This window comes from Schistocerca americana, chromosome X, assembly GCF_021461395.2.
Source record: "Schistocerca americana isolate TAMUIC-IGC-003095 chromosome X, iqSchAmer2.1, whole genome shotgun sequence".
NCBI lineage: Eukaryota > Metazoa > Arthropoda > Insecta > Orthoptera > Acrididae > Schistocerca > Schistocerca americana.
Genome location: NC_060130.1, coordinates 439,981,483 through 440,001,626, shown reverse-complemented (window position 1 = coordinate 440,001,626; position 20,144 = coordinate 439,981,483). Strand labels below are relative to the sequence as shown.

General features: G+C 41.1%; 1 protein-coding gene across 1 annotated transcript in view; it reads left to right on the top strand.

Annotated features, from left to right (window-relative positions):
• LOC124556065 overlaps positions 1-20,144 on the top strand; it is a 158,731-nt gene that overhangs the window by 70,134 nt on the left and 68,453 nt on the right. The window contains exon 5 of the mRNA XM_047130094.1: positions 1,475-1,601. Within this exon, the coding sequence (XP_046986050.1) occupies positions 1,475-1,601 (127 nt within the window). The remainder of the gene's footprint in view (positions 1-1,474; positions 1,602-20,144) is intronic.

The window sequence follows — 20,144 nt, the reverse complement described above, 5'->3', positions numbered from 1 at the left end:
CACTGGGAGCTTCTGTTACCGCGAGCAGCCCATCGGAGCCTGAAAGAGCCGATGGACAGAAGCGAGGGCGATGGAATCTTGGTGCCGACGTCCCTATAGGTGTCTGGCAGTACCCTCTTCCTAAACGAGTAGTCTCTCCTGATGAGTTTACTGTGAAGCAACAAGTAAGTACAATAGAAATTATGATGGATATTTTTTCAACTCATTTTCAGTGACCAAAACATGTTGCCGCCATTAAAGATATCACAATTATGGAAATTTTATCATTGATATAGAGCCATTGTCACCATTTTACTATACATTTCACTTCTCGCTTCATTTGTGTTACTTGCGAACTATATTGTTCATTCTGCGAATAACTGTTAACAGTTCGCCATAAAATGTTATTTTCCCCGTTTCTCTGTGGTTTTCCATATAACTCATCTGCAAACCGTCAGTGATTCGGAGCCGCCTTTAAAAATATCACAATTGCTGAAAATTTATCATTCGTTTACGTCATTAAACGGTACAGAAAACAGACGGGTATATGGGTACATACTTAGATCCAGGATGGAATAATGACAGTATTATGAAACCGATAGATTGCCACTCACCATGTAGTTGAGACGCTGAGTCGCAGACAGGCTTAACAAAACTACTGCTGCTAAACAAGTAAGCTTTGGGCCAAAAGGCCTTCTTCTGAAGTAGGCAACACACACTCTCTCTCTCTCTCTCTCTCTCTCTCACACACACACACACACACACACACACACAGACGCACGCACACCCACACACATATTCACGCAAACCCAACTCACACACTCATGATCACTGTCTCTGGCCGCTGCCACTACGTGGTCAGTAGCAGTCTATCCTTTTCATAATATTGTCATATTTATATTCAGCTAGAGTACAGACTAGCTTTATCTCCAAATATACTGCAAGCTAACATAACTGCTAGCTAAATAAATTTATTTTTCATCTATAATCTAGGTTATTGTGGGATACATGTTTCGCCTTTTCTTGCAAAACCTTTTTTTCTTGTTACCCACAAACGTTTCAGCATCAATGTGCCATCATCTGTGGGTTTTGTTTATTGGACAACTGTAAAAGTGAACATATTTTAGGTTCTAATTTATCTAACAAAATGAAGCCTAAAGACAGTTTCTGCTTGTTTCTGTTCTTACCCTGATTTCACATTATATGGTTTTGCAGGACCATCTGTATGGTGTCCTGTACTGACAACTTGTAATCTGCAAACTAAACGATGTAAACGTGAATTTTACCAGCGAGTTAACACATCCCTTGATTTTTAAAAATGTGATTTTGTTGTGGCAACATGTTTTGTGTACATATTTGTTATCACTCACGTTTTATTGTGACTGATCTTTATTCTTTCTCTTTCCGAGGGCACTGAACACACGTATTAAATGTACTTCCGATACTGCAGTCGCGTTTTGTGGAATGTTATAAAGTGGATGGATTTATTTTTCAGACTCCACCAGACGAGGCACGTGATTATTCAGAGATAGAAATCACTAGCGAGACTGAGACTAGTGAGGACGATTCGGAAGTTGTATTTCGGAATGACTTGATGCCACAGCAACAGTATGGTTTTGATGGTAATATGATAGGGATGTGGAGCAATCCGTATTCAATCTGTGCCGATTACACTGCATATTTACAAAGGCAGAAAACTCTGAGTGAAGAAAAAGAAAAAACTGAACCGCATGTCCGAAACATATTCCAAGAAATAAGAAGTTGGGAACTTAGGGAATATATGGAGGCCGCTAAGCGCCCTCCCCCGAGGAGATATAATCAGCCAGAAGTTACAAGGGTCAACCAGCAGCCGGTGAGTATCTTTTGGACAAATCATGTATCCATTCACTGTCTTTAGAAATATCTGCTAATTAATTATGTCGGATGAACTTTACAGTCTTATGTACGAAGCGCACGATGAATGATAATCGTCAGCCACCAGTTACTACGGACTATAACCAGTCTGTCATTACATTCTGAATATGTCAGTACAAATATGTACGTTCTTGTTATTTCATCAGTTCGCAGGCTATTATAATCATAAGAAGCTTCCAGTTGCGTTAAAATTACATCAGCGCTATTAGATATATTTATTTAATTCCAAGACCGACTTAGGGCACTTATCAAGTAAAAGTGGACAGAAATTAAATTGTCAAAAGTGTTGTGGGTATTTGTCATTAACATAAAAACAACAAAAATGGTAAAAACGTACAGCCAACATGTTTCATTTTTCTTCATACTCTCTTATTACACGCGTAACCCCTAGAACGAAATAAACCTAGATATAAAGTACCAGAAGGTGAAACAAGTAAGATTATTTTCGTTTATGTCGTTACAAAAATAAATTCGCACACTAGGGTCCCAAATAAATGTCAGATACGTGCAGAACATAGACTGTTATGCAGTGTCCTCATCAGAACGGTGAAATAATCCTTGCGTGAAAATGAAATTCCTATAATTTACAGGGGACCAGAAAGAAGGATTAGCATTTAGGTCTCGTCTAAGAGGCTATTAGACACGGTTATTACAGTTTTCAGTCAAAGAAATAATATATACTAGCCATCGCTTATTACTTTCATGCAGTGTTCAATAAAATTCCTATAACTACAACAGCCTACTGTGAACCACATTAAACAAAATTATGAGTCTAAATTCTTTAGGCTCACCTTTATGCCTCATGTATTGAACGCTATTACATTGAAATGAAATGTTGTGTGGCGAGGGCCTCTCGCCAGATAGACCTGATCGCCTGGTGTAAGTCTTTTGAGGTGATGCCACTTCGAGGACTTGCGCGTCGATGAGGATGAAATGATGATGATGAAGACGACACAAACATTTGAAACACGAACTAACTATGATAGTGTTCACACTTACTCACACAATACAGATCCAAGTCAGCAGTCTCGTGCAGATAGTAGATTAGATTAGATTAATACTTGTTCCATAGATCATGAATACGACACTTCGTAATGATGTGGAACGTGTCAGATTAATAAAAGCTGTCTCTACAAGATATTACATTACACAAAATATTGCATGACTAATGTTTAAGCTGTTGTTTTTTTTCCTTAATTTATATCTAAAAATTCAGCCAATGAGTAGAAGGAGTTGTCATCTAGAAATTCTTTTAATTTATTTTTAAATGTTAGTTGGCTATCTGCCAGGCTTTTGATGCTGTTTGGTAGGTGACCAAAGACTTTTGTGGCAGCATAATTTACCCCTTTCTGTGCCAAAGTCAGATTTAACCCTGCATAGTGAAGATCATCCTTTCTCCTGGTGTTATAGCTATGCACACTGCTATTACTTTTGAACTGGGTTGGATTATTAACAACAAATTTCATAAGTGAATATATATACTGTGAGGTTATTGTGAGAATCCCTAGATCCTTAAATAGATGTCTGCAGGATGACCGTGGGTGGGCTCCAGCAATTATTCTGATTACACGTTTTTGAGCAATGAATACTTTTCCACTCAACGATGAATTACCCCAGAATATGATGCCATACCAAAGCAGTGAATGAAAGTAGGCATAGTAAGCTAATTTACTGAGATTCTTATCACCAAAATTTGCAATAACCCCAATAGCATACGTAGCTGAACTCAGACGTTTCAGCAGAGCATCAATGTGTTGCTTCCAGTTCAACCTCTCATCAATCGACACACCAAAAAATTTTGAAAATTCCACCCGAGCTACAGACTTCTGTTCAAAGTCCATATTCATTACTGGAGCTGTGCCATTTACTGTACGGAACCGCATATACTGTGCTTTATCAAAATTTAAAGACAGTCCGCTTGCTGAGAACCACCTAATAATTTTGTGAAAAACATCATTTACAATTACATCACTTAGTTCTTGGTTTTTGGATGTTATTACTATACTTGTATCATCAGCAAAAAGAACCAACTTACATCTTCAGCGTTTACATTAAAGATCGTTATTCGGCGAGATGCAACTTAGTATGTCAACTGCACAGGCATATGCTAAATATTAATGGAGAATGTAGGTTACATTTTTTATCGCTCTAGGCTTGCAAAGTATGTTACACTGTTACAGTACATACCTGTAGTATAAGTTAAATTCACAATATTCTTATTATTAACATAAGTTTCAAAACTTTGCAAGAGGTAAACAATTCAAGTGCAAAACATACAGGACATTTATCAATACTAACCTATGCTCATTCACCACATACTACTCAGAGCACTAGAAGTAAAACAAATAAAATGGAGAATTGTAACTACTAATTGTCATAAGTACTGGCACACTCTGATGTTACAAAATTTCAGTTACATATTCTTGTAATTCTTTTATAATTAATTTCTTCTGTATAAAGACTCATAGCGTGACCATTCATGTATCTGGTTGCTATTCATATAGATTTGCACTATATGCTCGGAAAATGCATCCCTGCCTTTACACTGTGGGTGTGTAGCATGCATCGGAAGCCAAGGGCTATAACAGATAATGCCTACACTTTTCACCAATACCGGCCATACATCTGTGCAACAGACATGTGAAGCTGTATCTCCATCTACATCTATACTCCGGAAGCCACCTTACGGTTGCTCGTACCTTAGTTATATGGACTATGCACGGCTCTGTTTGAAAAGAATAGCTCGATGTAGTTATAGGGTCCTGCCGCGCACGCCTGCTCTCATGACCCGCAGCTGATTCGCTGCAAATAATAACATGTAGCCGTGATCCTGCACTCAAATAGTCTGTGCATTGGCTAGCATTCCTAGTTAATAAAATACACAGAAATGTAAAATAAAAGTTAAATGAATAATTTAATAACGAGGATTCTATTCTAATGTCTGTAATTGATGTAGACGACAGAGAATTATTTGGAATAATGTTTATTCAAGAAAGGACATCTCAAATAAATGGGAAGTGGTCCTACGAATTCAGTTAAAATACACAAAATACCCTTATGAAATGCAGTAAAGTTGCGTCGGGTGCGTTACGAGAATGATAGCAAAATCTCCAATCTAAATAGTCAACAAAGATACACGAAAACTAAGTGCATTTCGTGGTCAGAATACATGAATTTACAAGCTCAAAACAGATCAGAGTTCAACATGATGATTCACAAATTAACATACGCGATACAAAGAATAGTAACTCATACTCTGTCTATCCTCGGTTTCATAACACAAGCGGAGCACATTCAGACCTCTCGTGAGTCCCTTCAAATGTAACGGCCGTTCACCACTCAGAATCAGTCACCTATACGACTGACTCACACACATTACCGTAGGCAAGTCTGCTTTCTTCACGCACTCGGCACAAAGTGTCCAGAATCGCTCCCTCGAGCTCTTCAGTCGAAAAGTCCCAGTCTCCACTTGACTCCCGTAGTGTTCCGCTACTGTCGGCTTTTCCACTGGCTGAAGGCCCTCCCCACCAAAACCACATCGTTCTTAAGCTCTGCAGACATGATCTGGTTCAACATGACCACTTTCTTGACTAAACTAACGTATTAAAATAATATTTAACTAAAGAAATGTTATAAATCTTTGGTCACACTCAGAACATTCACAATAAATGTAAGTAAAGGTTTATTCTATAAATAAATAACTCAGTATTCTTGTGCAAGTGCGCTCACAATAAATGACCACAGATTGCCGTTAAATAGTGTTTAAACAATTACTTAGGCCTGCTTGTCAGAAGCATCTTTTGGTTCTCTTTTCAAGTGTGGTGTCTGCCAACACATGCGACTGACAACTTATAAATTAGCACCTTTTTTAATAGCACTTACAATCAACACTTCAATAAAGTTACTGGCAAATTAGTAAACTGTTCACTAAATAAATACGCAAGTATGACAAAATATGAAATTTTCATGCAGTATTCATTTGCTGTGTAATAGTGGCGGATACGATGCTCTGACCAATATTTGCATAACGGAAAAGTATAAAAAACGTAATAAATCAAGAAATAAAATAGATACAGATACACAGCTTTCAGCGACATAGCTATAGTGCAATGGTATCATCTGAGATATCGTATGCTGAAATCACATGAAGCGTTTAAAACCTGTTAGTTCAGAGGTTCACTGTAAATTATTAACTTTCGTTGTTTTAAAGATATTTAAATTAGCGTTGTGTCATTGGATGCGCCTCATTTTTCTGGGATCGCTAGTGTATTCACAATTGCATTAATATTTGTTTGTAAATTATTATAGTTTCTCAAAGAGCTGTAAGAAGCCATCATTTCAGCTTGTCTGACAGTTCGCCATTTTTGGAGCATCGTCTCCTGCACAAAAGCCATGCGAACAACAGTTGCCCAAATTCCCAGCTTTGGGATTCACCAGTTCCCAGCGACACTGCTTGCCTTTGTACCTGGCTGGCCTCTACACGTAGCTTTGCTGGACGTGCCACGGCACGCCATGAGCCGCGGGCCCATCAGCGTTAAGCCATACAACAATTTCATCTTACCTCGTACCAATGGTGAGCGGCCGATTAGCTCGCCTAAATACTCGTAACGTTACACAGTCGCGGGAAAAACCACTGTTTGTAAGCCTCCCTGAGGGAGTGAAGCTCTCTCATTTTGCGTTCATTGTCTTTTCGTGAGATATATGTACCAGACACTTCTATGAATGTACGCTCTCGGAATTTCAACAGTAAAAAATGAAATGAAATGATGGTATGGCATTATTGGCTGGGAGACCACGTCTCGAGTTGTTCAGCCGCCAGATGCAAGTGTTTCTACTGGACTCCAATTCGGCGGTTAGCACATAAAATGGAAACGAGATGAATGATTAGGACAACATGATGTCGAGTGAAGAAAAACTCCGACCCGGCAGTGATCCGTACCCGGAGATCACCATCTAGAGGCAGGACGCTAACCACTTTTTTCCTTCTTTCTTTCGATTGGTTTCTTCATTGTTGTTTCATGAGTGTTTCTGTGTGGATGACACAGGATATATTTTAAGTTCAATAAATTCAGTCGATGAGCGCTTCCCTATTTTATTCCTTCTTTTTTTCAAGGGTGGCTAGTCCCCTGATCGAACACGCTGTGCTGCGGTACCGGCCAAAACACGAGCTTCAACTTTAAAACACATCGTGATGCACAACGCCTTTCCTGTAACGTCTTCCATTGGAGTTCGTTGAACATCTCTGTGAAGTTTCCCGCTTAGTAACCGAATTTGTGAAAGAAACACGGTTATCTGTCGATCTTTTCGATTTTCTCTGTCAATTTTACCCAGGAATGGTCCCAGAAAGAAAAGCAATATTCAAGGATCGGTCGCAGGAGAGTGGAGTATTCTACCTCCTTCCTGTTCAAACAAACTTCGGGCTTGCAGGCGGTCGTTGTTTAATTCATCTTACGATATTTCGACTGGGCGCTTGCCAGTTATCTTCAGGTGAACCATCGAAGACTGATGAAGACTTGCTCTGTTCCGCCATACATAGCGCGCTCCGAGCATTCCCCGCATGCGTCAGAACTCAAGTTGACAGACGGAGCACACTACGCGGCGGCGGCGCGGAACTCGGCTGTCCTCTTGAGTTACCGCTCGCCACAACCGTTGGCACACACTGTCGTCTTCGATTAGAACAAATCGTGGATATAATGGAGTTCCACATGCTGTCCAAATGGTATACGCTATCACAGTTCATCAGATTTTCCTCCAGGCGTATTTCCATGGATTCTTTAATAATGGATTCTCAAAAACAGATATTGCTGTGGTCAGGTAGAATTATGGTTTACCAACTAACGCAATAAATTGCAGAGAACCGTCGAAGTTTCAATATCGGTTTTCTTTATTACTTGCTGACTGTTTCCTCCCTAAGCTCATTATCAACTCATTCACTAAACTAAACAATACTTTCCACTACGACAGCTACGTGACTGTTCATTCTAGTTAAACACATCTTGTAAAGTAGTGCAGGGCTGAAATTCATTCACTTCAGAGCTTTTAGAATCAATTCATGCAGAGAAGGACACGTGTGATCATACGGTTGTTATAGCGTTATCGACTGCAGATTTTACAAGGAGTGTTAAGACGGGTAGGAATTTTTGTTTACTTAGCCATAGTGATAGGAAAAAAACTGCCAAATTTCTGAGCAGTCAACATCAAATATTCAGCTCTGAGGATGAAATTCAGGAGAACTGTACAATATGTCATAGTCTAGTATATGCTGGACAAGGTTGTGAGGAATGTTAAAGGCCCACCGTGGTACGATAGCCGTGTTAGAAAGTTGTTACGAAAGCAAAGAGAGCTTCATCACAGATTTAAGCGAGGTCAAACTCCATTTTACATTTAAAAAATGAGTATGAAAGGTAATGAGAGAAGCCTTAAATGATTTCCAAAGTAATATTTTGACAGCAAATCTGACTAGAAGTCCCAAAAAGTTTTGGTCCTGTTAAAGTAAGTAAACGGAACTAGATCATCTATATAGTCACTCACCGACCATGGGGGCACCGAAACGGAAGATGGCAGAGAGAAGGCAGAAATGCTGAATTTATAGTATCGAAACTGCTGCACCGCAGAAGATTATGATTCGGTTCTTCCATTCAATCATCGCACGAACGCCGAAATGGTAGACATTGGGATTAGTGAATACAAAAATTAAAATCGCTCCGTTATGGAAAGGCAATAGGACCGATTGAAATACCTGTGACATTCGATGGAGATTGCGCCGCCAAACAACTTGCTCCCTTTGAAGCAGTAGTGTAGATCGCTGGAACAATGACTGGGACGAAGCGATTGACAAAAATCACATGACATCACCATTTTCAAGAAGGGTCGTCGAACTTATGTTGGCAGACGTTCATCGGTTGTAAAATTGTGGAATATGTTTGTACTCACGTATTATGACGCTTCTGGAGAGCGAAAATCTCTTCTGTAAAAATCAACATGGATCCCGTAAACAGAGCTCTTCGCAAAGGCATGATATCTAGAGCGCTGAAGACAAAGGAGTATAGACTGACGTCGTGTTGTTCGACTGCCAGAAGGTATTCCATACAATTCCTCCCTGTCGTTCAGTGAACATAATACGAGCTTACCGAGAGTCTGCCAGATTTCTGTCTGGATTCAGGACTTTCTACGGGTTGTTGTTGTGGTCTTCAGTCCTGAGACTGGTTTGATGCAGCTCTCCATGCTACTCTATCCTGTGCAAGCTTCTTCATCTCCCAGTACTTACTGCAACCTACATCTTTCTGAATCTGCTTAGTGTATTCACCTCTTGGTCTCCCTCTACGATTTTTACCCTCCACGCTGCCCTCCGATGCCTCAGAACATGTCCTACCAACCGGTCCCTTCTTCTTGTCAAGTTGTGCCACAAACTCCTCTTCTCCCCAATTCTGTTCAGTACCTCCTCATTAGTTATGTGATCTACCCATCTAATCTTCAGCATTCTTCTGTAGCACCACATTTCGAAAGCTTCTATTCTCTTCTTGTCCAAACTATTTATCGTCCATGTTTCACTTCCATACATGGCTACACTCCATGCAAAGACTTTCAGAAACGACTTCCTGACACTTAAATCTACACTCGATGTTAACAAATTTCTCTTCTTCAGAAGCGCTTTCCTTGCCATTGCCAGTCTACATTTTATATCCTCTCTACTTCGACTATCATCAGTTATTTTTCTACCCAAACAGAAAAACTCCTTTACTACTTTAAGTGTCTCATTTCCTAATCTAATTCCCTCAGCATCACCCGACTTAATTCGACTACATTCCATTATCCTCGTTTTGCTTTTGTTGATGTTCATCTTATATTCTCCTTTCAAGACACTGTCAATTCCGTTCAGCTGCTCTTCCAAGTCCTTTGCTGTCTCTGACAGAATTACAATGTCATCGGCGAACCTCAAAGTTTTTATTTCTTCTCCATGGATTTTAATACCTACTTCGAATTTTTCTTTTGTTTCCTTTACTGCTTGCTCAATATACAGATTGAATAACATCGGGGAGCGGCTACAACCCTGTCTCACTCCCTTCCCAATCACTGCTTCCCTTGCATGCCCCTCGACTCTTATAACCGCCATCTGGTTTCTGTACAAATTGTAAATAGCCTTTCGCTCCCTGTAGTTTATTCCTGCCACCTTCAGAATTTGAAAGGGAGTATTCCAGTCAACATTGTCAAAAGCTTTATCTAAGTCTACAAATGTTAGAAACGTAGGTTTCCCTTTCCTTAATCTTTCTTCTAAGATAAGTCGTAAGGTCAGTATTGCCTCATTTGTTCCAACATTTCTACGGAATCCAAACTGATCTTCGCCGAGGTCGGCTTCTACCAGTTTTTCCATTCGTCTGTAAAGAATTCGTGTTAGTATTTTGCAGCTGTGACTTATTAAATTGATAGTTCGGTAATTTTCACATCTGTCAACACCTGCTTTCTTTGGGATTGGAATTATTATATTTTTCTTGAAGTCTGAGGGTATTTCGCCTGTCTCATACATCTTGCTCACCAGATGGTAGAGTTTTGTCAGGACTGGCTCTCCCAAGGCCGTCCGTAGTTCTAATGGAATGTTGTCTACTCCCGGGGCCTTGTTTCGACTTAGGTCTTTCAGTGCTCTGTCAAACTCTTCACGCAGTATCGTATCTCCCATTTCATCTTCATCTACATCCTCTTCCATTTCCATAATATTGTCCTCAAGTACGTCACCCTTGTATAGACCCTCTATATACTCCTTCCACCTTTCCGCTTTCCCTTCTTTGCTTAGAACTGGGTTTCCATCTGAGCTCTTGATATTCATACAAGTGGCTCTCTTTTCTCCAAAGGTTTCTTTAATTTTCCTATAGGCAGTATGTATCTTACCCCTAGTGAGATAAGCCTCTACATCCTTACATTTGTCCTCTAGCCATCCCTTCTTTGCCATTTTGCACTTCCTGTCGATCTCATTTTTGAGACGTTTGTATTCCTTTTTGCCTGCTTCAGTTACTGCATTTTTATATTTTCTCCTTTCATCAATTAAATTTAATATTTCTTCCGTTACCCAAGGATTTCTATTAGTCCTCGTCTTTTTACCTACTTGATCCTCTGCTGCCTTGACTACTTCATCCCTCAGAGCTACCCATTCTTCTTCTACTGTATTTCTTTCCCTCATTCTTGTCAATTGTTCCCTTATGCTCTCCCTGAAACTCTGTACAACCTCTGGTTTAGTCAGTTTATCCAGGTCCCATCCCCTTAAATTCCCACCTTTTTGCAGTTTCTTCAGTTTTAATCTACAGTTCATAACCAATAGATTGTGGTCAGAGTCCACATCTGCCCCTGGAAATGTCTGACAATTTAAAACCTGGTTCCTAAATCTCTGTCTTACCAGTATATAATCTATCTGATACCTTCTAGTATCTCCAGGATTCTTCCATGTATACAATATTCTTTTATGATTCTTGAACCAAGTGTTAGCTATGATTAAGTTATGCTCTGTGCAAAGTTCTACCAAATGGCTTCCTCTTTCATTTCTTACCCCCAATCCATATTCACCTACTATGTTTCCTTCTCTCCCTTTTCCTACTCTCGAATTCAAGTCACCCATGACTATTAAATTTTCGTCTCCCTTCACTACCTGAATATTTTCTTTTATCTCATCATACATTTCATCAATTTCTTCATCATCAGCAGAGCTAGTTGGCATATAAACTTCTACTACTGTAGTAGGCATGGGCTTCGTGTCTATCATGACCACAATAATGCGTTCACTATGCTGTTGATAGTAGCTTACCCGCACTCCTATTTTTTTATTCATTATTAAACCTACTCCTGCATTACCCCTATTTGATTTTGTATTTATAACCCCGTATTCACCTGACCAGAAGTCTTGTTCCTCCTGCCACCGAACTTCACTAATTCCCTCTATATCTAACTTTAACGGATCCAGTTCTCTTTTTAAATTTTCTAACCTACCTGCCCGATTAAGGGATCTGACATTCCACGCTCCGATCCGTAGAACGCCAGTATTCTTTCTCCTGATAACGACGTCCTCTTGAGTAGTCCCCGCCCGGAGATCCGAATGGGGGACTATTTTACCTCCGGAATATTTTACCCAAGAGGACGCCATCATCATTTAACCATAAACTAAAGCTGCATGCCCTCGGGAAATATTATGGCTGTAATTTCCCCTTGCTTTCAGCCGTTCGCAGTAAAGCAAGGCCGTTTTGGTTAGTGTTGCAAGGCTAGACCAGTCAATCATCCAGACTGTTGCACCTGCAACTACTGAAAAGGCTGCTGCCCCTCTTCAGGAACCACATGTTTGTCTGGCCTCTCAACAGATACCCCTCCATTGTCGTTGCACCTACGGTACGGTCATCTGTATCGCTGAGGCACGCAAGCCTCCCCACCAACGGCAAGGTCCATGGTTCATGGAGGGGAGGTTTCTATGGGATAAAACTCAGTACTTTAACCTTAACTGGAGTATATCCACAGATGTAAAGGTAATCTCGGGAGTACCCCATAGGAGTATTATAGGAACATTACGGTTTACTATACATATAAGTGATTAGTGTATAACGGCGGAAGCTCCATCACACATTCTGCAGACGATGCTGTTGTTAATAGGAAGATTACAACGCCAGAAAACTAAAGCGAAATGGAGGAAGAACGGTGAAAGGTCCTGGTGTAGGAACTAATAGTTGAACCTGAATGTACGAGGGTTAGAACTTTAATAGTGGCAACTATTTATTTACAGCTCGTACAAAATAGATACATGTTTGAAAGTTTTACTGACCTTCAAAGTAGTCACCAGAATTGTGCATAACCAGTTGCCAGCGATGTGAATGTCGTAGAATACTCTTAGCAGCAGTTCTGAAGCGAATGCCGTGAAGTGTTTCCTTCGGTTTAGAAATCGAGTTGAACTCACGAGGGCTTAAGCCAGGGGAGTGCAGTAGGTGGTATAGCACTTAGCAGCCCAATCAGTCAAAGAAACCAGTAATAGCTTGCACTATACGTGCTTGAGCATTGTCCTGAAAAATGATGGTCAGGTCCTGCAGAAAGTGTCATCACTTCTGTCTCTATGCTGTTCATTTTTGTAACACAACCTACGACCTGCTTAGATATAGAAGTGATGACACTTTCTGCAGGACCTGACCATCATTTTTCAGGACAATGCTCAAGCACGTATAGTGCAAGCTATTACTGGTTTATTTGACTGATTGGGCTGCTAAGTGCTATACCACCTACTGCACTCCCCTGGCTTAAGCCCTCGTGAGTTCAACTCGATTTCTAAACCGAAGGAAACACTTCACGGCATTCGCTTCAGAACTGCTGCTAAGAGTATTCTACGACATCCACATCGCTGGCAACTGGTTATGCACAATTCTGGTGACTACTTTGAAGGTCAGTAAAACTTTCAAACATGTATCTATTTTGTACGAGCTGTAAATAAATAGTTGCCACTATTAAAGTTCCAACACCTGTAAATAAATGTATCACATCGTGCGTAAATATACTTAGAAACTCATTACTATTAGATTACGCTTTTGGATAAAAATCACTGACGACAATAACAACCGTAAAGTACCTAGGAGTAACCCTCTGGACTGATCTAAAGTGGAATGACTACATAAAATTAATTACCGAAAAAGCAGATGTCAGGCTGTGATTCATTGGAAGAATCTTAAGAAATGCATATCATCCACGAAAGAAGTGGCTTACAAAAACCCAGTTCGACCGATTCTTGATTATTGCTCATCAATTTGTGACCCTTAACAAGCAAGATTAACAGAAACTCCAACAAAGAACGGCACGCTTCGTTTAGTAAGCGCAAGATGTCCCACAAACTCCAGTGGTAGTCGCTATACGAGAGATGTTTATCACGAAGAGGACTAGTCTTGAAATTCCGATAGCGTGCGTTCGAAAAAGAGTCGAGCAACATATTACTTCTCCCACATATTTTACATGAAATGACCTTAACGAGAAATTTGAGGAATTAAAGCTCATCCGGAAGTTTATCGACAGCTGTTCTACCCACAGGAAACGTGGAAATGATATTGATACAAAAAGCATTTTCTACCCCGCAACGTGGTTTGCGGATTATAGATACAGGTGAATTAGTGGGGCAATATTCTCCCCTCTCCGATTGCAGTACGTAATTAACTGCACCTGGGGAGGGATTTGTCTACCCTAAATACCCCACACGTGCTCGCCAAATGCACTCTGTCAACCTAGAAGCCGCTTCCTGGGTGTAGTGCACGATGCAGAGGATCCTTCAGTTCTCCACCCTATGGCAAAAGGTCCAGAAAACCGCACCCAGCATCTTCACAGAATGGTCAGACCCTCCACTCCGCTCCATACCACAGGTCGGTTCAGGAATCGATGCTGCAAAACGCAATCTCAGCTTCCACCCTGTGTGAGAAGCTATCTCTCTCCACCAGTTCAGCCGCTGGCACCTGTAGGAAGAGAGAATGGCCTGTGAACCCAGGCGACATGTTCCGCTCTTGTCTACATGAAACAAGATTGGCAGCTGGTAGAGACTCCTCTGCACCTCAGACAGCATACTGATTACTGGCGTTTCTTTGCAACTTGCTTGCCATTTCGCCGAAGAGTTTTACGATTGCCTAGCTTTCGGAACTGTAAATGACCAGAAAACTGACCTTCTGCGCTTGTCTAGGCCTTTCAACGAGAATGATCCCAACCCCAACAGATGAGGCGTCACATGGGGGATCGGATTTGCTTTTAACAACGGTAAATCTGTTATTAAGGCGCAATGGGACAGCCGAACCCTCAGTATCAACATTTGGATTCTGCCCAGAGATACGCCAACCCGCCACTGTTGACTGTTCAGGTAAGTGTGAACTGAATAGGTAAGTCGTACCGGAAGGCGCCGCGACATCAGGATCCACAGGCGATGCCAGACATCAGAGGTGCTCATCGTCCGTTGTTGGTGCCCTCAGTGCCACCGCAACGCAGGGCAGCGCCCTGACGTCGTCCATTGTGGCCAACGCAGCTTCCAACTATTTATAGGCAGTGAACAATTTCCCCTGCATTCCTACACAACAGGCGGAGTCCTTACCTGTCTTTAACAACGATCAGCTATTCAACAATAAATGTATTACTAACACAGTCAGTACAATCGCAGTACTGTTGCTGAGCTGTTCCTGTGGCTGGAGCGCTAGTGAAACTGTGATCTTTATTAGATTTCTGACAGATAATATTGTCGATTAAAACGTTTATTTTTATGTTTAAAGAACTCGACGAATGACGATCAACAACCACCGGCGAAGAGGGAAAACAACGAACCGGTGAGTACATTTTGAATGTGTCACTTCACGTTTATACATACATTGTTCTTAGAGACCTCCGTCAGTTAATAATTTATCTTGAAACCTTTCTTTTGTATTTAAAGAGCAATGGAAGGTACAACCGACAGCAACCATCTACTAGGGACAGCAACCGACCAGTGTGTACATTCTGGGCCCTGCCAGCTCACATCGATTCATACACTTTATTTAGAAATTTCTTTTGGTTAATAATGTCATGTAAAGCATCCTTCCTTATACTCAGAGAGTTTTATCTGTTTATATATTGCTTTCATTTTCTGTAGAACTCAGTTTTCGCTCACTGCTTTTCTCTGAACAATATCTGATATGTATTTTAACGAGCTCGTGAAGAATGAAATGCTTGGAACTTGGAACAATGAAGTAATAGCTGTTTTTTGTCGTGTGTTACATTGTCAGATCTTACATTGTAAAATGGTGTTATAAAATTGAAATAAGTTAAAAATTGATGATAGGTTACCTCATTTGTTTGTGGCAGTAACTGAATATTACGATGGCACTTCAAAAAGTATGTTACACATTATTATATCAGGCGAAGTGTGTTTTATCGGATGCTGCAGTATGCTTCAAAGTGACACAGATACGTGACACTGTTTTTCAGTATAGTCACCAAGACTCTGTAAAGAACAGTCGGAACCCTTTACGTATCGTCCAATTCCTCGATCATAGAAATCCGCTCCTTCGTCACGCAGCAACTGAAGAACGCAGTGTGAACGTCCTTATCGCCGGAAAATCTTTTTCCCCAGATGTTCTTTCAGCTTGGGGAAGAGATAGAAATCGTATGGTGTGGGATATGGACCTCCCGATTAGAATCACTCATATCTGCGTCATCGTGGTCAAATTATTGGTGCCACTTCACTTCGGCTGAACGCGACATTGCATTTGGTTCACATACTGCCACAATTTCACGTTTCCAGTTGCTTCGCCATTTCAGTCTCACACTGCGGTGCACCTGTTATCCGTATCGCAGCAGAACTGTGTCTACAGATTATTCGGAACAAGTACTCTCTTCAGATAATGAGCCATTTTTGTTGCGTAATGGTCTTAATGTCGGACGACACTTGTAACTTACTTTCTGAAGTGCCTGCGTATTAACGATGTAGTTTTCCAATAAAATACTGTGCAATGTGTAAAGGGCGATCAAAAAAGTTCCCGTATGAGGGCGTTGCTGCAGCGTATATGCAAGGTAGCGCAAGTTCGATACGGACAGAAAAGCACCGACATGCAGACAAGGGATTATTGGAACATTCCTATCTTTCCGGCGTGCGTGCGTAAAATGCGGAAACCTAAACTATGGCGACGTTATTGCCAAATCCGTCGAAACAGGATAAATGTGCCGTTTTTCTTTTCTTGATTGCCAAACGACAAACACTGGTAAGACCCACTGGAGAATGAAGAATACGTATGCGGCAGCATGTCTGTCGCAAACCATCGTTGTGGAATGGTGTGCCAAGCTCCGTGCTGGTTGCGATTTGACGCCAGTTGGTCCCCATACCGCAAATTGTCGTAACGTAGGTTACGCCAACTCGAGTGGGAGACACTCAAACAGCCGACCTATAGTCCTCATCTCTCCCCCTGCGATTATCACGCCTTCGCTCCCCTAAAACAGGTCTCGAAGGGTCGACGATTCCTGTCGTACGATGATGTGCACCATGCAATTACGAACTTCTTCAAGCAACAGGTTACGGTGTTTTACCACACGGGTATCTTCAACCTGGTGCCTCGGTAGGATGGTTGCATCAGTGCTCACGGCGTTTTTGCCTGATTTGCATGCCGATTCTGGACTCTATGTCCTCAGAACGGAAACTGTTTGATCGCGCCTTATATAATACTACCATTAATCACCAGAAGATTTATTTTGCAGATGGTCTCTAAAGTAGTAGAGATTACTGGCCAGCAAAAGAAGATAATCGTCAACACTGAGCATCCTGAAAAAACAACTGTTAACGAAAGATATGGAATGGATACACAAGGTCCACAGAGGTACACCCCTCCTGTAGTTGTGAGGTATACCCGTCCTGTAGTTGTAAGTGCAGTTCCCAAAAAGGAACAGCAGGCTCCTCCGAGCAACGTGAAACAGATGATTACAGTCGACGAGCAAAACCAATCTACTGAGCTTTTACTCCGCGACATCGTTCGAGTTTTTTTCGAGAAGAAATGGCCTGTGAGTATTACAACTTCAGCGAAGGATATTACAAGATTCTGTTACATTCTTACACCTCTCTCATTTTTACACCTCTATTACTTGTTTATTTTCGCTAATTACCTTTCTTTCGACTACCACTGCGATTTCTAAACACATAAGTCTTTCAATTAGAACAGTAAGTGATTTCAAATTGCCAGTATAGCGAATCGCGAGCTGCAAATTCTGTAAACATGTATTAAAACTTCAACCAAATTTCAGTTTCGATCTACCTCCGCTTTGATACACGTGTCTCTTACGTTTCCGAATACCTTTGGACGAGCTAATTTGCTATTTGGTTGCTATATGTGCCTTTGTTGCTTGTGATGGTATCCGATCATAGTTTGCTTACTGTGCATTAGCAGAAGGGAAGCTTTTATTCATATTTTAATAAAATTCGCGAGTATCGTGCAACTCCTGTAGACAGAATATGTCTGAGTGTCCAGAAGAGTAAGACTGGTATGAGAGAGAAGACGTTTTACAGTAGTTTCATGCGCTCATATGATAAGCGGGCCGGTTTTGCATACGTGTTGGTTTTTGCTCTTAGAAACTGTCAAGGAAATGGTGAAGAGACTGTTGACACCACCAACAACACCAGTAAATGGCGTTGGTGATTCGACGAAAACCCATATGTCACGATTCTACCCAGTTCTCAATACTGACTGAAAGTTTCTGGAGAGAAATGATCGACAGTCAGTCATTGCAATTGTATGTAGTACTCTCTGAACCGTGGGGTGCCGAATTGATCACGTTCATATGCCATCAACGTCCTGCCATCTCGTACATTCGTCTTTTGCGAATAGAAATGGATGAAAGAAGTCTACAACGTAACAAGAAAAAGATTATGATGCTGGTGATAATCATGAAGAGAAGAGAGAGACAGAGAGAGAGGAGATAACCTTCATGGACTTTGCTGTCAGTATAAGAGAATATAATGTCAGTAGCGATATTTTTTAAGATACATTTCTCTTTTCCTGACATACAACAAGGTGTTTCAAAAAGAATATACGTATTTAGAATGCATATATTTATTAAACTGTAAGACATACAACTACAAAACTTGGGACACACGTTTACGAATCTCTCAAGTTTAGAGTACGGACGTTCAATATGTCCTTCACCGACGACGCGAACAGTATCAAATCGATACTAGAATTCCTCCCATCCACGGGTAAGCATGTCCACTGTCACAGATCCGGTTCTTCATCTCTTCTAGGTTCTGTGATAGTGTTGGTGCATAAAGGGTGTTAATGAAACCCCAAAGGATGAAGTCACAGAGCTTCAAATCTGGTGACCGTAGAGGCCAGCTAACACTGTCCGATGACCAATCCAACGGCCCGGTAAAGTTTCATTCAGATATTCACGGACTTGGCGACCCCAGTGAGGGGTTTCCCCGTCTTGTTGAAAAATGAAGCTGTCCTCGTTCAACTTCGGGAACTTTCGTAACATAGCGAGACATTCCTAATCGTTAACCGTGTTTTCATCAAAGAAGAATGGACCACAAGCAGATGGCTGGGATATAGCACAAAATACACTGACTTTGGCGAATCCCGGACATGTTCGGTGTGTGCGTGCGTGTTGTATAGGCCCAAATTCGAAAACTATGTTTCTTTACTTTCCAACTAAGGTGGAAAGTCGCTTTATCGCTGAACACTACGCGTTGTGCGAAAGTGTTATCAATGTCAATTCTCAAGTTCGTCAGAAAATGTCACACGTTTGTGTTTTCCATCATGACGTAGAACTGGTAACAGCTGCAACTTGTACGGCTCCATAACCAACCGACGACTCAAAACATGCCAAATTGTTATAGTCAATTGTAACTGCCGATTGGAACAACGAACCGATTTTGCAGACCGACGTTGGAAAGCAGTTTGCGTTCGTGCGACATTTTCATCGGAAACACGAGTGCAGCCAGGACTCTTTCCTTTACATACACACCCTGTGTCTACAAACTGTCCATACCAGCTGCGAATGCTCCATCAACTCGGAGGATCAGTTTCGTAGCTCAACCTGAAACGTCTTTGCACTGTAATCACGGAATTACACTTCACAAACTCGAGAACACAAAATGATTCCTGCTGCGGAGTAGCCATTTTGCAACATGTGACAGTAACCAAGTAAACAGAAGAGAACTGACATATAGCGGCAATGAATTTAAACTATACAATGTATTCGTTTCTCCAATACCCGTGCCGTGGCGCAGCGATGGACTGTTTTGACAACGTGATATTTCGTAATACGTACATTCATTTTGATTTCCCTGTACAGTGGAACCTTGCTTAACGAGCACCTCCCATAACACCAGATTCACATAACGATCAAAACAAAGTATAAAAAATGACTCGCTTAATGAGCAATGTTTCACATAACGATTAGCGACGATTTAGTGTGACGTCACCAATCGTTCGCTCGCGGCGGGGGAAACCTTCGACAACATGAACACTTTTCGCTGTCGGTACCGCCTTATGAACAATGTCTTTAGTACGTACTGCAGTTCGGATTTAGCGCTCTTTCTGCTACCATTTTAGTGCAGCTTGTGATCGCAAATTTTTTTCTAAACTTGTTTTCACACAGTGTTCTTTTGTGTGCAAATTTTAATAACCTTCGTAGAAATGTCCCAGAAGATTAAACAGCAAGAATATGACCATAAGAGGAAAAAATGACATAAATGACACGTAAAATCACTGTAAAACTCTATCGCGGTGTGAGCGTTGCCGATTTAAGCGCGC